Source organism: Oculina patagonica, chromosome 3 (assembly GCF_052425735.1).
Source record: "Oculina patagonica isolate OP01 chromosome 3, crgOcupat, whole genome shotgun sequence".
Classification (NCBI taxonomy): Eukaryota; Metazoa; Cnidaria; class Anthozoa; order Scleractinia; family Oculinidae; genus Oculina; species Oculina patagonica.
In genome coordinates, this window is record NC_135760.1 from 29,901,657 (window position 1) to 29,920,356 (window position 18,700).

The following is an 18,700-nucleotide window of genomic DNA, read 5'->3' on the forward strand; positions in this document are numbered from 1 at the left end:
TCAATTTGGTGTATATTGTTAAGTATATCCTAAGTAAAAGGGAATTAAACAAGGCAATATTAATTTGTTTTATTGATAGCAAGTACAATGCTATATAATTGCTCTTTTGTAATAACTGTCCAGAGCATAGTACTAGAAGTTTCTGTACAAAAATATTAAGTTATAAACATGGTAAAAGATTTACAACAATCATCACACTGAAAAGTAAAGCAAACATTTACATGTAGTCTGTTTTGAACAGTACTTGATTCAAGTAACCATGTTTTACACATTCATTGACCTAACTGGCCAATCTTTCATGATCCATACCACCATTCTTTGAGTCTTCCTAGGAGTCATCTGTTGACTTTTTCCCATCAGGAATATGTATAAATTACTTGTAAAATTATATACAAAAGCCTGCTTCTTGGTGATTAATAGTTAACAAGTTACAACATTGATCAAGTTTTTTTTTCTTTGTTTCTCAACTACTGTTTGCTGATTTTCATCATACCATCATGTGTTCAGAGAAGCAGGTTTCTCCTGTATTTATTTGTACTTGATTTTGCGTATGCCTTTGGCTTTTGTTGTTATGTACATCATTAAAAATAAAGGGAGCTTAATAAATATCAAGGTACATAAAATTATAAAAAATCATCACTGCTGTTCATCCAGAAATGTGTCCTCTGCATCTTTCACTACTCCTTTTGTATCTTGAAGTTTACACTACATTTATGAAAAAAAAAAAAAAAAAAAAAAAAAAAAAAGTTATCACTGGTAAACTTCTAGTAAAAAATAATTGAAAAAAGGAACCTAACACAATTCTCAGTCTTTTTAATTGCAATAACCAGAAATATTTGGGTCTGTATGGGACAATTTGACTACTGGTAAGTTATGCGAACAGATCTGCACTGAGTTCAGGGAGGTGTGTTCTTAGAGAAAATTGGAAACAGTTCTTGAAAAGAAAATACTTGACTTGAGTAAAATCAGAAATGATTGTGTCTTTTTAACTCAGCATTCTCACATATAGGGTCAATTTCTGCTGCTCTCCTGACCAGCTAAGTAACTTTCCCAAACATTGGCTGTAACTAGCCTACACATTATACTGTATATGTATGGCATGTACATTGTAGTTTGTCAGGATCATTCTTACAACTAACATTTTGAGACAATTCTCGGCTTGCGGTGTATTATGAGGGAGCAGTGTTAAGTATTTTAAACGAGTATAGAATGGCTAGAGGAGTTTGCGCTAGGAGAACACCCCAAATAAAAGAAAATAGCTGCAAGAATTATGATTAAGCCAAGCCCAAGGCTTTGTTGGCTGCGGTGAAATCTACCATACACATGTTTTGAATGATGTAGGATAAACACTAACCTCAGGTAAAGAGTATGTTGTTGGGTTTGGAGCTTCATGTCGACCAAAATCTTCAACAGTGCCACATTTTGGTATGTCATCGCACCACACTCCAGTGTACAACTGCCCTCGGTCAAGATAGAAAAATTTGCCCTTCCCATGTTTTTTGCCATCTTTCCATTGACCTTCATATCGATTGTCATTTGCTGTCAAAAAGAACACCAATTATAGCTAAAATGTTAAGAGTAACTGAAGGTTGAGGTAGCAGTGTTAGCAACTCATCTAAAGTATTTTATCAAAAAAAAGGGTGAGGTGACTATTTAACTTGCTCAAATTGCATGTACAGCAGAATCCTGATTTCTCAAACCAGGGAAATGAAAACTGGTCCACGAAATCATGAGCATTACTTCTAAGACAGAAAATGGGTGAATATGGAATTTGGTGCTCAACAAGAACACCCAATCAAAACCTCAGTCAACACTGAGTACAAGATTTAAATGAAATTCAGGCAAGGCCCAAGAAGAAAACAGAGTTGACATCAAGTCAAGAACCATTGTGCTGCTTTGCTAACTGGGTTAAGCAGTTATAATAGTTGCATTTACTGGGAGGTGGCATGGCTTAGTGGTAGGGCGCTGGACTTGTAATCTGGAGGCCCAGGGTTCAAATCCACCTCCCTGCCACTAGATGGATTTGTCTTCGGTCGTCCCGAATACAACTCCTCCACGCTTTGTAAATAGCCAACTGGTTAGTCTCCTGCCAGTTGGGGCTTTTAACAAGTTTATGTTCAATTTGCAATATTTGTTTATTTATTTGCAGTGTCCACAATTAGCAAAACAGTGCTAAATACATTGACACTTAAATTACATGATTTTTTTTTTAATTTTTTTATCTTACCTAGCCTAAGCATTCCTTCTCCATTTCTCATGTTATTGTACCATTCTCCCTCATAAACTGCACCATCAGCGTAATACATTCTTCCCCAGCCGCTCCGCTTGTCTGCATACCACTCCCCTTCATAGTATTCATTATGTGAGTAAAAATTTGTTCCATAACCCTGGGGATGAAACATTGTACAATACTCAGTTACATGTAAGTTAGGGTTCACAATTAATGTAGAGGGGGGCTTTCTTTATATTTTTTCCCTTTTTTTGGCCCCCCCCCCCCCTCTATTATTTGGTGTTTTTCCCTGCCCACAACTGTAGGTAAAATACCATAGCCCTCATCCACCATCACTCAAAAAACCCTAATGATTAAAACAAGACATTTTTAGTCTAAAAATTAACCTCATTATGACAGTTGTTTTAATAGCAAAACTACTAATAATTATTACCAGTAGTTTATGCACCGGGCGTAGGCAGGGGATTCCAACTTAGCTGAGTCTTTGTGGATGTTCAAAAGAGTCACTAAACTTCAATAAAATGTTGTCAGAAAGTCCATTAAAATGGTCAAAAGTCCCCACTTTGGGCAAAGAATTGCTGTCAAATCCCCTGCCTATGCCTGGCCTCCCTCCAGCGGCTTAACATTGATAGGTGCATTATTGAGAATGAAAAACTTAAATTTATCAAACTGAATGTAATGAATACATACATGTCTTTTGTCATTTTTCCATCCACCAGAATAAACCTTTCTGTAACCTCCTCCCTCAGGTAAACTGTATGTACCAAAGCCACAGCGATGGTCATCTTTCCAGTCTCCATCATAAATAGCTCCAGACTTCTTCCATGTCATGGTACCCTTTCCTAATAAAGTCATTTAAGCCTTGTTACGTGTTAAACAGATACCAAAGAGGTAGGACCAAGAGAATACTGGGATCTAACAAGGGAAAGAAGATTCTGCCTCACACTCAGTTTCAATGTTGTTATATTACATGCTGGCTTCTTTTACTTTTTGCTCAATGAGAAATAAGGAAATGCATACTGTTAAGGTGTCTGGACATCAATAACATATTGAGGACTTGTTTGTAAAGTAATGTTTAGACTGAATGTTATGTCTGAATGTGAAACCTGGGGAAGGGGAAGAAGGAGAGTAGATGTCCTATAGACAAATCCCTGCACTCGCTCCCACCACCCCCTGATTCTTCAACCTTCCCCTCCTTCCATTACATTATCTTCGGAGATTGAGAAAATGCTGGATAAGGATCCTTGATAATTGTAAACAGTCTAAGTAAGATTTCCCTGCAATATAGTCGAGAAGAATAAGTAAGTTGGTTTAGAGAATTCACCAATAAAATATTTCGGACCTGCAGAACATCTTGCAGCTTTACTCTGCTATTAATGAGAGGTTATTCTAGTGTGTTCTCACTGTTACCAACGGATAAATGCACTTCAAAATTCAGGAGGTTGTTTTATTGGTAAACCTGATTTGTAGCGGGATTATTTGAATGGAATCAAATAAAACTGTAAGCTTGCAGAGACTTACAAATAACCCCAAATCGAACGTGCAAACAGGCAAGCGCGCGCGAGCTACTAACCATTCTTCAGATTTTTATCCCATTCACCAGTATACTGATCGCCATTCACCGAATAAACTGTGTGATGAACGCCTTTCTTTTGTGCTTTGTAATCCCATTCTTTCCATAAAGGCTCGCTTTTCTTGGGTTGTTTAGTAATCGGCATTTTGTCGAAGATTCCACAAACTGAAGCTACAAATTAGATAATTATTTACTTCTGTAACTAAGGGAAGGCCAGGTTACTCAGTAGAAACATACCCATGATGCCTTTCTACACTTGCACATAAAATGGCGGCTACCTACGAATTTTGAACGTATTTTGGTGTCAAAATTTTCAGGCAATGGAAAACTTAAACGACCAAACTACAGCTAAAGAAGAAGAAGAAGTGTGTTATGAAATTGTTAGTAATATTCCGAAGGAATTTCGTTCCGCTGATTTGCGAGCAATGTTCTCAAACTTCATCAATAATGGAACTGGGGGATTCAAGTGCTTCCATTTTCGACATCGGCCTGAGTTTAGACTTGAGACAGTCTCGAATGGCCAGGATAAACAGTCGTCCACTACTACATGTTGTGTTATAATGATCTTCAAGAAAAAACTACAAGAGTTGATCAAGTGTTATCACGGCAAAAACTGGCTTGACCGCAGTGGAAAGTATTACCCATCCAAAGCAGTCATATCAAAAATCAGAATTAAAGAAGGAAAAGGTTGTAACAGGGGGGGGGAGAAGGGGGGGGTGGGGTTCGTAATAAATAGCTTTTTCCTAACTTAATTAACTCACTCACTCATCCTCTTCGCCTTCGGAGAGGCAAAAGGGCTGCATTATCTGAGCAATTTGCGACTGAGTATCGTAAAAGACAAAATACAGTAGAAACCCGGTAACTCGAACTCGGATAACTCGAACTAATTTCCATTTCCCTTGGACCCACTTCAGGTCATTGGTACTCAGCTAACTCAAAAACCCGCTAACTCAAACTGTTTTTTCGGTTCCCTTCAGAGTTCGAGTTACCAGGGTTCAACTGTAGTTAATTATAACTCTGGCCAATCTCAAAGGGCATGTACTAAAACGACTGAAATGAAACCGCTGAAACGAACAAAATCACTGAAACAAGCAAAATCCATCACCATTATTGCGAGATAACCATAAACAGGCTAACCCAAGTGTCATTCATGCTAACCGGAGTGCATGGTGCACTCCGGTTAGCATGAATAGTACTCTCGTCAGCCTATTTAACATTAGCTCTCAATAACTGTAATGGGTTTTTTTTGTTTCGGTAATTTTGTTTCGTTTTGCTCTTATCAGCTGTTTTGATTGTTTTGTTTCTTTGTTTGGGTTCTAGTACATGCCATCACAAAGGACACAGACATTCTAATGAACATATCAAAACTCAAACAAAATACATGCATTCAGTGTGAAGTGCAGGAAAACATATGTGAGCGAGTCGCGATTGGTTTTAGTTTACATCCGATTGGATATGAAAAAACCAACAACAGAACTTTGATGTTTTAGTCAATCACATAGCATAAGTGAAGCAAAACCAGAGCTGGTTCCGGTTCAAGTTTACTTTTACACTCAATATTGAAAATAGTAAACAACTAGCCCAAGTGCACTGTTGAGTTGCCAAAAGCATGTGGGAATTTTCAGAACACAGGAGAAGTGCATACTGCAGAGCAGGAGTCAAAGCAAATGGTTTTCATACTTCTTAAGTGTTCTTACAAATTCGTAAGTTCACTATGTCCCAGTTAAAAAATGCTAAACAAATTGCCTGCAGTCAAACTTGTGATGTAGGCCACTTGTACTATATCTTGACAATGCAAAAGCATGATGTGGGCCACATGATTTATCAAGCTATAATGAACTAAAACTAACCAAACATGGCACTTGCAATTCCTTGAACATGCATTTTATCATGCATGGATATGTTACAGTAGATCCAAGGTTTGTGGGGCAGGATATACAGATGACCTGATGCTTTGGTTTTGCTCCAGTACACACTGTCTACAACATTGGTCTACAGCCAATCTCACAATTAATTAGACACAGAATCAGAATCAATCACACTTTCCCACACTTGGTGCTGGTTATGTGTTTTTGTTTCAATTTCTTGTGTTTCTTGTGATTGGCCACTTTAATTACCACAATAAAGTGAAAACCACTATATGTCATTATCATTGACTACTTATTTCATGATCTGGTCATGCTGGGTATTATAGTTATAAGACATCTTCTTTGAAATTAGTTTGTAGTAACTGTAACATTTCCTCTCCTTCTTATAGACCTTCCCTACAGAACAAGGCAAGAAAAAAGTCAGCAGTCTTCCACAAGAACAAACTTAGAGTTCTCACAGCAAGACCTTAATGAACTGATTGAGCTCCGTCCTCCTCCGCTGATGCCAAATGGTAATGTTGGAACACCTCTGTCTGTATTCATGGAGTTGATAAGAACTTGCAAGCTCCCTCCACATGTAATCAAAAAACTTGACTTGGATTTTTCTGTGGGAAAGTCCAAAAAGAAATATAGTAATGTTCCACTTGATTACAAGTCATTGGAAAAAAGAGTTTCTGCTGCCGCTACAAAAAGAAATAAAAGAAAACTAGTTTCTCAATCAGTGAAAGACTTAAAGCAAGGTGTGTCAGAAACAAGTGACTCTTCGTCATCTACATGTGGTTTGGAAACTGAAGAGCCCCAAAGGACCGAGCAGTATGGCAGTGAAAATAGTTCGGACGGTGAAGAAATCAACAAGATTGAAGTTGATGGTGATGATGATAGTGAAGCTGAGGAATGGGACAGACATGAATCATTGCACAATGATGTTACAAGTCAAGAACGAACAAAAGAAAGACTATTTGAAGAGGACATTGAACTGAAGTGGGAGAAAGGAGGTAGTGGTCTTGTGTTTTATACTGATGCAGCATTCTGGAAAGAACAGGAAGAACCAAATTTTGATGAAGAGACTGCTGATGATTGGGATGTCGACATGGAAATATATGAAAATCCAGGTATGGCAGAAACATCAAGTTTTGATATTTAATATCGAATCAGTAACACAATGCTGTTGGTTGTGATGACAAGTGGGGGGTTTATTTTAATAGATTTTGAAAAGAGTCAATGGGAGGTTCCACATATTGCAGAGTTTTCAGAAAGTGCTTGTTAGTAGACATTCCAGAAATTTAATGTGTCAAACATGAGAGACCTGTGTTTGATCACATTTCCAAACACTGAGAAAAGAGTTGAAAATGTGACACATAGCATGGTATCTTTGACGAAATTTGAGTTGTTTGGAAATGCGATAAAACACAGCTTTAAGAGTTTGATGCATCTTCTCAACTGGGACAAAAATTACGGAGTTAGTGTAAAATGAAATTCTGAAAATCTATGCTAATTATGATTTATCTTTCACATTCAGATGGAGGGGACAAAGATTCTCGAGATCTTCTTCAGATGCGAGTAGAAAAGCAGTGGAGAAAAGGAAATGATATTGACCTGAATAAAATTGGAGGCTTTGAAAAACATACAAGAGCATTTGGAGGCCAACTGATGAGGAAGCAAGGTTGGAAGGAAGGGGGGAGCCTTGGCTCAACACAGGAGGGAATAACAGAACCTGTGGTTGCCGAAGGACAATTGCCCAAATGTAAGAGAGGTTTAGGTTACTATGGTGACAAGTTACAACGACATGTGAAACGACCCAAGGCTGAAAGAAATGTTATTATATCAACGGTTTATGATGAACCAGACAACAATGAAGAAAATGTGTTTGAATCATGGGGACCTGATAAACTTAAGTATGTAAACAATGTTGATTTTGTACGTGGAAAATCTCACCCTGAACAAAGCAGAAAAATATGATTGCCAAAGATCAAACCAACAATGTACCGTGTCAAGAAATGAAACATGAGGATGAATTTGTTTATACAGTGTAGGTGGGATATAGACTGTTGTTTTTTTGTCTGGGTGTACAAATTAAGAAACAACACAAGACTACTTTGTTGAAATGGTACATTATTTTATTGATCACTTGTTGAACAAGGTTTTCAATAAGAGCCAAAGGCTGGCAAATGCCAAAGTCCAAGTAATGTCAACTGAGTTTGCCACTGCGGTGCATTAAATGTCTTAACGCTGAGTTAAGCATTAAAGAAAACAACTTGCTCTCTATAACCTGTCGTTTACTTTTGTACAATATTTACAAACATGTACATCTATTAAATCAAATAATCTGTACAGACAGTTAGGCAAAGGTCAATCGTAAATAAAGACCTATCTTACCCCGTCATCAACTGTATACACTGCAAAGTATTAACATTTTTACATGTACTACATTAATAAATTATGTACATTTTTTGGCAATAGCCCAATTTCGATATATTAAAATTCAGCCTAAAACAATAGACCTCGGGACGAGGCTCCGGGGACCAAACTATAGAGTTTGTGGGGTTTATTCCCCGGAGCCTCGTAGTGATGTCTATTGTTTTAGGCTGAATTTTAAAATATCGAAATTGGGCTATTCCAGGGCAGTAATAAAATAGAGTCATCTGGGTGGGAATGAGGCAGCAAAAGTCATGTAAAAATTAAAATAAGCATTTAAATTTTACACTTGTACATAGCGATTCATAGAAGAGAAGAACTATCAACAACAATTTCTAAATTCTTGAAGTTTTCACAATTAACAAGCTAAAGGAAAACTTAGGTAAATATATGTTGTAGACATTGCTAACAGTACAGTGCCTTTCAGTAACTTATGGTTTCTTTTTGTGCTGCCATGGGTCTTGTTTGTTGTCCTATTGAATTAGGATTTTCAGTTAAGTTTTGAATTTCATTGTTAACTTTGCACATTGTTAAAAGGCTCTGTGATTAAAATGTTTGAGTCTGGAAGGAAACTCTCAAAAGTACTTGTACGTTTTGAAAACTGTCTTGCAAGTATTGAATAATATTGTTACACATTGTACAATGTATTGTACTGCACACATGAAAAAGTTTCAAAGAATATTTTAAAGATAACGACGAATTTAAACAAATAATTACATTTTCACACCAATTACCGTTTTCCTTGTCACAGTCAATGACCATTGTCAAAAACTCAAATCCTAAAATCATAATGATTTTAGTGGTTATTCTGAATCAAATGCCTACTTTTTATCCTGAAAGCTTTGCAGGCATTCATCTGCTTACACCCTAGTATTTTCAAATTACTCGAGAGAGAGCTTCATTTTATGTAAATTGTATACTAGTTACCCTGCGAATCTCAGCTACAATGTGAGTCATTTCATTCTAGATCTGCTAGAGTCATTCAAAAACAATAAATTAAATTAATGCTATACCCAGTTTATTATTAGTCCACATTGTCAAAGAAAATGAAGATTGATTAGTCGGAAAATTATTGCTTTGCTTCCCACACAGTGCAGGGAAAACCTTCAGCTCGCTTTAAATCTCTTGAATACCTCTGACTCAATCTATCAAAGCCATCTGCAATGTCATTTGCAAGTTGTCTTGTCTGGTGTCGTTGTTGCCGTCCACTGTCATCCGTTCTTTCTGCGTCATTCCATAACATAAATGTCTCCAGATCAGAAGCCAGTTTAAACAGTGCTTCACGGTTAGCTCTGACTTGCTTAACTCTTTCTTGTTGTCTGTGCTGTAAGTGGGGGAAATAAAATTATTGGTTAAAAAAGAAGAACGTTTAGAGCTGGATTTGATTGGATGATAAAGTAAAGAATTTGTATAAAACTTTAGGATTTGCCTTTACTAAATTCAGCTATTCCAATTAACAGCTACATCAACTGAAAATACTTGTTTCTGTCATTATTTATGTATGTCTTGAAACCTAATGACAGAAACAAGTATTTTCAGTTGATGTAGCTGTTAATTGGAATTGCTGAATTTAGCTCTGTATAGTGATACAAGTGTAACATAATACCAATAGGCCAATTCCGATATATTAAAATTCTAATTTGGCTCCGAGGCTTGGGGGAATAAAACAAAAGAAATTATTTATTCATCCCTGAACCTCAATGTGATATCTTTTGTTTTATTCCCCCAAGCCTGGAATCCAAGTTAGAATTTTAATATATCGAAAATGGCCTATTAACATTGATTATTATGTTACACTTGTATACAGAGCAAAATGCTACGGGTGGTAACTTCATTGTAACAGACCCTTAAAAACTCAATGATAGCCCTGGCTTAGTTATCCAATTTTACTACACCACAGGAGCAATTTCGTACTACACAGTTATTTTATTTTAATACATTATACTCACAGCTTGGTGACTCAAGACTTACATTTCTTCTTTCTGCAGCCTTTCTTAGTTTCTCATCTAATTCTTCAGCTGTTAGTTTACTTTTCTCTTTTTTTTTGTATGGCACTTGTAATGCTTTGGGAATGGGAGATACAGGCTGTTTGTCGTCATCAAAGCCAACAGTAAATGCAACACTCCTGTTGTTGTCGTTCTTAATGAGAGATTTTGCCGAGCTACATGTAGTGTGGTTTTCCTTCTGGCATGTAGGCTTGACTTGCCTTTGGCACCCTTTTGACGAGTTGTTGTTTTTGTCATCCACAGCAAAATCTTTTGTCATTTGAGATGTCAAGGTTCTAAAATCTTTTGCAACATGACGAGCTGTAGTCAGTAGTTCAGAAGATGTCATTTTAGGTGTGTTGTGATTCTCTCCTCTGCCAACATCCATAAGGGATTTCTGCTGTAGGAGGAGTTCAACGTTGTGTGCAAGCTTTCTAGCAGCTTCTTGTCGATCATGGATTCTTTTCAGTCTCTGCTCCACATGTTGCTGTGTAAGCAAGTTACATTCATTTGATAAATAATATTACATGTACACCTACTCACATTTCCTTATAGGCTTATGTGGCTCACATGGCTTGGCATGCATGGCAGTAGTGTTTTATTTCAAACTAGTTTGACTATGTTACAGAATTACTTATTAATAAGTGTCTTGACAGGACTTTTTTTGAGCTAAAAATGCCTTTTCAAAAGGCGACATTTCAAAGAGTTTAACCATTCTTCTTCAGATTGTCATTAGCAAGATGGCAGACTGATAGCCTGAAGAAGAGTAAATTCAAAATGTCGCCTTTTAAAAAGACATTTTTTAACCTCAAAAAAGTTACGTCAAGATGCAAAATAATTTTAAATTTTGTTTGCATCAGGGCCATGGTTGACACCAACCAAAGGAGACCTACTACTTTTCAGACAAACTATTAAATTATTGAATTTTTTATTAATGTCTAGCTAGCCTGCGTCAAGGACAGTCTACACTACCAGTAAAGGACCTTATTGATCATTAATTTGCTGCACCGCAGGTTATAACATTTCTAACATGTACACTACATGCATGTCATCTTGCAGTAACTCACTTTCTTTCTTCTTTCAGCCATTTTTTGTTTCTCTGTGAGCCTCTCAATGCTGATGTTTTCTCTTTCTGACTTGACCTGGTCACAGAACCGTTTTGGAGGTGGCCTGCAGACTGGTTGTTCAATGGGAATGTGGAAGGCCACAGCATTGGTAGCCTTACTTGTCATTAATGCATTTTTACAGCCATTTGAATCTGTGGTTGAATTAGTGGTCTCTGTTGTATATTCACTGGGATCTGGTTCTTTTCGTTTTGCTTTGTCCTTTTCATCACTGGTTTGTCTGTTAATCTGGCAAGTGTCCTGCCCAGTCGTCTCTTTTTTTCTTTCATTCCCATTCTGAAAATGCATTATCACAGATGTTCATGCTAGAACTCGTTCACCTTTCATAGTATCCCTGATTGAATTAACTCATTCAATCTTTTGTATAAGAGATTCCTAATCAGATTCCAGCTAAGAGGGGAAAAATAGACTGTACGGGCAGTTATGTGAGTTTCATGCATGAAGCGATCATTAGACAGTGCTGTTAAAGGTCCACAGTCGGAATATGATCGGAATATGCGTAGAATTAGTTTTCGTGCCTGCACTTGGTAACAAGCTCAGATCTTTTGTTGAGGAGAGTAGATCTGTCAGCTGATAGTATGCAGAACTTCTCTGTCAGACACAGTGCTATATCTAGCTATGTAATTTTATTGTAGTGTCTCTGGTCATTGCCCTGTTTTGCATTGCACATCCTTACTGCGCAGAATTTTACACGTAATTAGCGCGCGCACATAAACAAGATGGCAGCTTTTTTCTATGCGGCTTAGTCAGCGAGAGAAGCAAATAAATATCGTTGCTTTTTCGTAAATGAGTATGGTGACCTATCATTGTTTTCTCATATTTTGGGTCTAGCGATCAAATTCTTTCTGTAAAATGAAAACAGATCAATTCCTATATTTGAATATAAAATAATCGCTAAAAACATGTACTTTGCCAGTGCTCTCAGAGGAATTATAGAGGAATTATATGGAATATACAAGGTCTTCCTGCTCCTAAACGAATATGGTGACCCCCTTTTTTATTTCAAAATTTAAGTTTCCTTATGGTATTGCACACAACATCATCCTTATATTATTTTTCTGCTTAAATAATATTTCAGATGTCATTTGCAAGGGATGTTAACATAGTAAAACAAAAGAAACCTGTTTACTTGAGTTATCATTAACCTGGGCGTATCACATTGAACGTCTGATTTCGATTTTGTTTGATTTGAGACCCCAGGCATTAAAGCAGCTTTAGGTTTGGTTAGAAATAAGGAATTGCAAGAAAAAGTAACAAAAAAAATCTTTAATAATAGGCATTAATTCCTAAACGGAAGTCATTACTGAAAAAATGAGGCATTGTGCACTCTAGCTGACAATGTATTTTTGTATTTTCTGGTGAAGTTGTATGATTCTATACCTCTGAGTCTTTAAGCTGGTCTTTACAAGCCACATTTATTTAATACCGAAAACATGAACGGTATGACCTAATTTATAATTCATAAGTCATTTCTAAAAATAAGTCATAGTTTCTCTGAAGTTGCTGAAGTATGCAGAAACTCCAATTAGTTATACCTTGACCCTTGGAAAATAATATTAAAAAGAGCTTTTTTACATGCCGAAACTGAAAAAGAAACATCAATTTAAGAATTCTTAGATGTAATCTTATGCTTGATCATGATTTAGGACTGAGGGAAAACCTATTGCAATTATCCTGCAACCAATTTGAAAGAGAGCTAACCCACTATAAAAGGTTTCTTCACATTCTGCACCTTTTTTTGAAAATTCCTACCTCCTCTCCTTCCAAAGTAAAACCTTGGATCTCTCGCAACCCTTCTCTTCTGAGCACAGGAGAAGTTTTAGGAGCAAGATCCGTTAAGCTATTATCGAAAGGAACCACCTTCACTTACCATCTTCGTTGATCCTTCGCGTTGTCGAAAAAGCGATTCGACAAAGCAGTAGCTAAAGGATTTTTCAATTTAAGCCTGGGAACTTTATGCAACGTTAAAATACCGAATGCCGCCTTAAATTACGAGCTTTGAGTAATGGAAAACTATGCTGAATTCTGCAAAAATATTCGCTGTGTCCAAAACAAATTCTGGTTGTGATGTTTACATATGGAATACTGTCATCTGATTGGCTGGTTGGAATGCCGACGGATAACCTCGTTCCTAATCTCGTTCCCAGATCTCGCGCGAGATCTGGTGGGAATGAGGCAACCTCATGAACATGGAAACGAGGCTATTGTAAGACAATGGCAAGCAAGATGGCGGACGAACAATGGTAGAACGGGTTGAACAACAAGATTTTTCCGATAATATCAAGGGATCTGACGTCGATGTTTTCAGGGATACAGCGTTAAGATACCTAGGTGAGCACTGAATTTATTGCAAGATCATCATGTTAATTGTGAGACCAGCAGTTGATCCCTTCTTCAAAATACATGTCCAATATGCGTTTGCTCAGATGTTTATACTTTCACAGATGTGAAATGCTGTCAGAGTGTTCATTACTTTGGCCCTAAAGTATCTTTTCTTGCAGCCTGCTATACTTTTCTAATCAGTTTGCTTAAAACTTAAACCTCACTCAGAGAGATCAGAGTAGAAAGAGATTCTTTTGAGGAAAATTAAAGGTGGCACCTCTACATTGTACATTTTTATTGTGTGGACACTTTGCTGAAAATGTTATCTTGTGAAATATATTGTGGACTTAAAAGCAAGCGCAATCAAAAGAAGTAATAAGGTTTATTTTTGACAGCTGTTGCCATTGCCATGGCAACCATTTCCGCAAACAATTTGAGTGCATATTTTCGATAATTCCCTAGGTGCCACCCCCTAGCTGCTGTGATGCTACCCATGTGGTATTCTTGTATGCACAAGCCCCGCTCCCAAAATAAGCCCACTTTAAAGTGTTGTTGTGCAAATATAAGTCAAGGCTTAATTTCAGAATTTTATGGTTTCTATTTGTGTTATAATTGCTATGTTGACACAAGAAATCAGAAGGCAATTTCCATGACTGGATGGCAATGCCTGCCTGCATCTGGCAAACTAAATACCCATAATTTTACAATAAATTATTCTACTCTTTCCAGTAGACTGTGACACTCAAGAGTATTGGGCTATCTTTAGAGCAGTGTCCATAAAACTGTTTCAAAACTACTCAGCTGCTAAATTTTAAACTGAAAACATTGGGAAAAAGGGACAGATGAGGACATCTAAGAGAGTCCAATCCTTTAGAATGTGACATCTCCACAATTTGTATCTTAAACTTGCCCAGATGACTAATCTAGACATATATGGTTCACAAAAATCTGGTGCTCTGCATCTTTCTAAGCCCGTCATGGACTGTGAAACTAAGTATTACTGACAGTCATTCCCTGTTAGCATTTTGGCTAAATAAAGTGCTTTAGAATGCCAATGTTGATGGCCTGATGGGAATTGTTGAATATAAGACATTGTTTAAAAAGATTAAAGAAAGGCACCTGTTAGGAACACAAGAGCGCTGAACACTTCTGACTTTATCCATTTGAAAAAGTTATTTTCTGTTTCCACTTTTTGCCTATTTTAAAGTTGTTCCTTTGAAGAACTTCAAGTATTTCACATTTTTTTAAAGACAGAGACTGGTATAATTAAATTTACACTAAAAAGTTTCACCTGTTTTACTGGATTAACACATATATGACCCTCATTGACCCTTGTTGACCCTTGTCAAGAGCAAAGCAGGAACTTCTTTTAAATTAAATTGGACCAAGATCTGGATGGTGTGTCAGGTTGTGTTTGTGTAGCAGAGCGTTCTAAGTGATCTTGATGCTTTGACTCTTTCTCTTAAGCAGTCATGGATGACGACTTTTTCTACTTAGGAGCAGTGAAGGATGGAATCCTCCGTGTAAATAAAGTCAACCAACTGTATATGAACAGGGTGTTTAATACGTTGCGACACTTGAGCAAATAGGAGTAAAAAGTTCACTTACCTTCATGTTAACAGGTGCCTGCCATTTTTGTAGCAGCCTTTGAACAAGCTATTTCCACTGAATATTCATTTAAATTTAGTGTTTCTTCGCAGTAGCCAACTCTAGCAGCTCCCCATCCAGCGCTAAAAGTTTGTTATCATTCCTGTGTTATCAAGTAAGACTGGTTTACTCTGTTGTTCGCTGGTTTCCTGTGTCTGTGATCATTAACCACAGCAAGAACAGGCATTTTGTAAAAACAATTTGCTCATGCATAGCAGCAAGGGGTTGGCACCCAAAACAAGTCAAGTGTTTGACATGGTCTTGTAACAGGTGTTTGTTTTTAACTATCACACAACAACCACTCATTTAGATAATGACAGTGTTAAGTGCTACCCATTGCCACAAGAAAGGAAAACCTGGGTTATGACACATAAATACTTAATAGTTTACTTGTATTAAAAATACATAGTTTGTAAACAATTAAGTCTTTTTTATATTTTAAACTTCCCTGACTGTTAGAAACTTTGACGTTAATCAAAGGACTGTTTTATAAATGTATTAGTGCTGTAAGGGTTATTTTGTGCTTTTGTGAAGCTTTAAATCATTGTCAATGATGTTTTTCCTACTTAACACTTATTAAGCTGTCTTGGCTGATAGCTTTATTTAGCAGACCTTTTGATGTAGACACCTGCTAAATCAGTGAACCATTAACCATTTTCTTTTTCTGTCACTGGTTAACTTATTGGAGCATGAAATGACAAAACTTTTAATTTTTACCTTTTGAGTAAATAAGTAGATTTAATTTAGACAGGAAGACAAGCTTTTTGACCTGGTACTGATGCGATGCGACCTTTAAAAAAAAGCACAGGAGCAGTCCTTTAAGTGTAAAAAACACAACCCTTTTTTCAGCCTTAAGAAGTGTGACAAATTAAAATACTTATTGGGTGGTAATTCAATAGCCGTGACCATGACCTGAAAATCAGAAATAAGGAGACATTGATTCCAGTTTACATCATGTAGGTTTTTGCAAAGATACTTTGATGCAAATTAAAAAAATCTTTTGGACATTTTTTTCCACTGATTTTCTTTCTTAGATTTAAAATTATAGATATGTGCTAAATGCCAGATAATTTTTTAAGGACTCTTTTAGCTCCCACTCCATGAAATAATACTAGATAGGACATTTTCTCTACTCTCCCCTGCCTGCTTACTGTATTCTCTTTCTTTGGCTTGATCCATAAACTTGCCAAAATTTCAATTTTTCCTTAATGAATACAGACCTTCCACTTGCCCAGCTGCATTCAACTACAACATTTCAACAGGGATTAGTCAAAGAAAGTCTGGGGAAATTTGTGGAGAATGAAATTTTTTGTTTACTCCACAGTTTTCCATCAAAATGTTCCCGACAACAAAGCCTGTAGGATTAATTTGGCCTATAGTGCCTAAATTAGAAGATAATAATTTTCCCAGTTTAGCTATAAGGAGGCAGGAAAGTAAACAATGTTTTTGAAATACCTGAAAACCAGAAACAAGATTTGGTTCAGGAGTTTTTTTAATGCAGCTTAAATGAGAAAAATTTTCCTTCCACAGTTTCTTTCTTCAATTGTTCAACTTGTATTTCCATTGGCAAATAAATGTTTCATTCATATAACATGCAATGTGATGAATAGTGAAATTAATATAGTTTCACCAAGTGACATTTCTTTTCATTTCTGATTTCTTCATAATCATTGCCTCAAAATTATCTCACCAATCCTGATTCAATTAAATTTAATGAAGGTGTGTTTATTTCCAACAGGGTATGCTAATGAATTTGGTGAGGCATTTCGTACCCACATCCCTCGGTTGATGTACTTAGGTAGTTATGGGGTTGCCTCAACATACTGCCTGGCAGACTCCATCGACAAAGGGAAGCGCTGCTACCAGGAAAGTAGCCATTTGTCAAGTTATCTTCAGAAACGGAAAGCTGTTGAAACCATGGTAGAGGCAGCTGTCTGGCAGGGGCTGGCGTCAGTGATTATCCCAGGCTTCACAATCAACAGGATTTGTGCTGCATCCAGGTTCACGCTCAAGAGATGTGCAAGAACAATGCCTCCTCATGCTCAGATGTGGGTGACAACACTTGTGGGATTGAGTGCAATACCTGTTATTATCAAACCCATTGATAGGTATGTGACATCAAATAAGTGAATTTTATTATGGTGACAATAGAAAATATGTTACTCAGTCTCTTAGTACTAAAATTGGGCTCAAACCCAGACCTCTTAATCATTATCCACTGCAAATAAGATACTGGTACTCAATGTGACAGTCACATGATAAATACATGTAAATAAAATAATAAATAAATGCAGTAGCATATCCACTGAGTGGCTCTTAATACAATGTTTTCAAATCCAAATTGGAAATTACAAGTGTTGGTTTTTGTGGTGGTAGGAAAACCATAGAACCAGGAGGAAAAACCCACGGAGCAAGGACAAGAACTAACAACAAGCTCAAAAATTAATGATGATGTCTGGGTTTTGACCCGAGCCCAGGCCACATTGGTGGGGGTGATCGCTTTCACCACTGCTCCATCCCAGCACCAACATAACACTACTGATTTATTATTACAAGTTTTCAAAAAGAATTATTTTCAGTTTTCTTGACAGTATGTTGTACCAATGTATGGAGCAGTATGTCGTATGCTGTTGAGTCTGTGTAGGGTAACTGGAATAATGTGGGGTTGACATACTGTAAGTCACTTTTTATTTTTTTGTTTTAAAAATAAGCAAGAACTACGTTATTATTTTTTCTCACAAATTTTCTTTTTTTCTTTTCTTAGATTGGTTGATAACATGATGGATGGGATGATTCACATTTCAAGGCATCTTGGCATCTCTCATCAACTTGATCACAGCCACAAGAAATAGAAATTAAAACAAACTTGATAAAACTAACACATTGGACAGAACAATATTTCATGTACAATCTGTAGCTTGTGTTGTTTCCTTCGTCTGGCCTTGCCGTGTTTTCTGTTTTAAACCTGCGGGGCAGGTTTTCCTAGATAAGTTGATGAAACCACATTGTATAATAGTACACAGATGTACAGTGATTGTAAAATAGTTATACATTTGTACAGACGATGTTTTATCAAAGTAAATAAAAAGTCAATTTGGTTTTCCAAGGTTTCTGTGATGAGTATGGTATAGTAGCACAAAGTTTTGTTTTCAAACTGTCATAATTGAGAAGCAGCTTTTTGTGCCTGTGGTTTGTGTAAAAAATTAGGGGAAAAAAGCTTCCTTTGTCTGCCACCATAGTTTAATGCATGCAAGATTAATTGCAGTTTTCAGTGATATGTGAACTCTGAAATTCAAAACCAACTAACGAATTTATTACGTTTTTTTGCTGCTGTCCATCATAATTATGGCGACAGCCAACGAACCATGAAAAACAGAAACAAACAAGATGGATCAAGTTACCAATCACAACTGACAGAGGCCCGGGGGAGGGGGGGGGTGTTCGGGATTTCAAGTGATGGGGATGATCAAATGGGGGCAAAAATCAAGACCCTAAAAAATCCCTAGGACTTCCCAACAGAACCCCAAAAATCCCTT

General features: G+C 36.8%; 4 protein-coding genes across 5 annotated transcripts; 2 read left to right on the forward strand and 2 right to left on the reverse strand.

Moving 5' to 3' along the window:
• Nucleotides 1-49: 49 nt before the first annotated feature.
• Nucleotides 50-4,009, reverse strand: LOC144647476 (MORN repeat-containing protein 3-like). Its single transcript, XM_078507281.1, has 5 exons — nt 3,804-4,009; nt 2,921-3,072; nt 2,228-2,387; nt 1,355-1,539; nt 50-705 (listed from the first exon to the last, which is right to left on the reverse strand). Exons 1-5 carry the CDS (start codon nt 3,946-3,948, stop codon nt 637-639), a joined length of 711 nt encoding a protein of 236 aa, XP_078363407.1. The 5' UTR covers nt 3,949-4,009; the 3' UTR covers nt 50-636.
• A 17-nt stretch (nt 4,010-4,026) lies between these two features.
• LOC144647474 (G patch domain-containing protein 3-like) lies at nt 4,027-8,035 on the forward strand. Its single transcript, XM_078507278.1, has 3 exons — nt 4,027-4,490; nt 6,061-6,783; nt 7,191-8,035. The coding sequence occupies exons 1-3, from the start codon at nt 4,124-4,126 to the stop codon at nt 7,628-7,630; spliced, it is 1,530 nt and encodes a 509-aa protein (XP_078363404.1). The 5' UTR covers nt 4,027-4,123; the 3' UTR covers nt 7,631-8,035.
• Nucleotides 7,767-15,409, reverse strand: LOC144647475 (uncharacterized). 2 transcript variants are annotated; one of them, XM_078507279.1, is made up of 4 exons: nt 15,126-15,409; nt 11,139-11,471; nt 10,058-10,558; nt 7,767-9,410 (listed from the first exon to the last, which is right to left on the reverse strand). In XM_078507279.1, exons 1-4 carry the CDS (start codon nt 15,129-15,131, stop codon nt 9,156-9,158), a joined length of 1,095 nt encoding a protein of 364 aa, XP_078363405.1. In that variant the 5' UTR covers nt 15,132-15,409; the 3' UTR covers nt 7,767-9,155. The 2 variants fall into 2 exon arrangements, with proteins under 2 accessions (XP_078363405.1, XP_078363406.1); XM_078507280.1 differs by lacking the exon at nt 15,126-15,409 and adding an exon at nt 13,066-13,269.
• Nucleotides 13,394-18,271, forward strand: LOC144647479 (mitochondrial fission process protein 1-like). The gene is made up of 3 exons (XM_078507283.1): nt 13,394-13,526; nt 16,903-17,272; nt 17,929-18,271. The coding sequence occupies exons 1-3, from the start codon at nt 13,436-13,438 to the stop codon at nt 18,014-18,016; spliced, it is 549 nt and encodes a 182-aa protein (XP_078363409.1). The 5' UTR covers nt 13,394-13,435; the 3' UTR covers nt 18,017-18,271.
• The last annotated feature ends 429 nt before the right edge of the window (nt 18,272-18,700 follow it).

Excerpts from the sequence above, each read along its gene's own strand:
- LOC144647476 (XM_078507281.1), bottom strand. The coding sequence starts at position 3,948 with ATGCCGATTACTAAACAACCCAAGAAAAGCGAGCCTTTATGGAAAGAA. Across the intron at positions 2,388-2,920 it reads GGAAAAATGACAAAAGACAT|GGTTATGGAACAAATTTTTA; the intron begins GTATGTATTCAT and ends TTTCATCCCCAG. Across the intron at positions 1,540-2,227 it reads AGAAGGAATGCTTAGGCTAG|CAAATGACAATCGATATGAA; the intron begins GTAAGATAAAAA and ends TCTTTTTGACAG.
- LOC144647474 (XM_078507278.1), top strand. The coding sequence starts at position 4,124 with ATGGAAAACTTAAACGACCAAACTACAGCTAAAGAAGAAGAAGAAGTG. Across the intron at positions 4,491-6,060 it reads CAGAATTAAAGAAGGAAAAG|ACCTTCCCTACAGAACAAGG; the intron begins GTTGTAACAGGG and ends TCCTTCTTATAG. Across the intron at positions 6,784-7,190 it reads GGAAATATATGAAAATCCAG|ATGGAGGGGACAAAGATTCT; the intron begins GTATGGCAGAAA and ends TTTCACATTCAG.
- LOC144647475 (XM_078507279.1), bottom strand. Across the intron at positions 10,559-11,138 it reads TGGCTGAAAGAAGAAAGAAA|CAACATGTGGAGCAGAGACT; the intron begins GTGAGTTACTGC and ends TTGCTTACACAG. Across the intron at positions 9,411-10,057 it reads AGGCTGCAGAAAGAAGAAAT|CACAGACAACAAGAAAGAGT; the intron begins GTAAGTCTTGAG and ends CCCCACTTACAG.
- LOC144647479 (XM_078507283.1), top strand. The coding sequence starts at position 13,436 with ATGGTAGAACGGGTTGAACAACAAGATTTTTCCGATAATATCAAGGGA. Across the intron at positions 13,527-16,902 it reads TACAGCGTTAAGATACCTAG|GGTATGCTAATGAATTTGGT; the intron begins GTGAGCACTGAA and ends TATTTCCAACAG. Across the intron at positions 17,273-17,928 it reads ATTATCAAACCCATTGATAG|ATTGGTTGATAACATGATGG; the intron begins GTATGTGACATC and ends TTCTTTTCTTAG.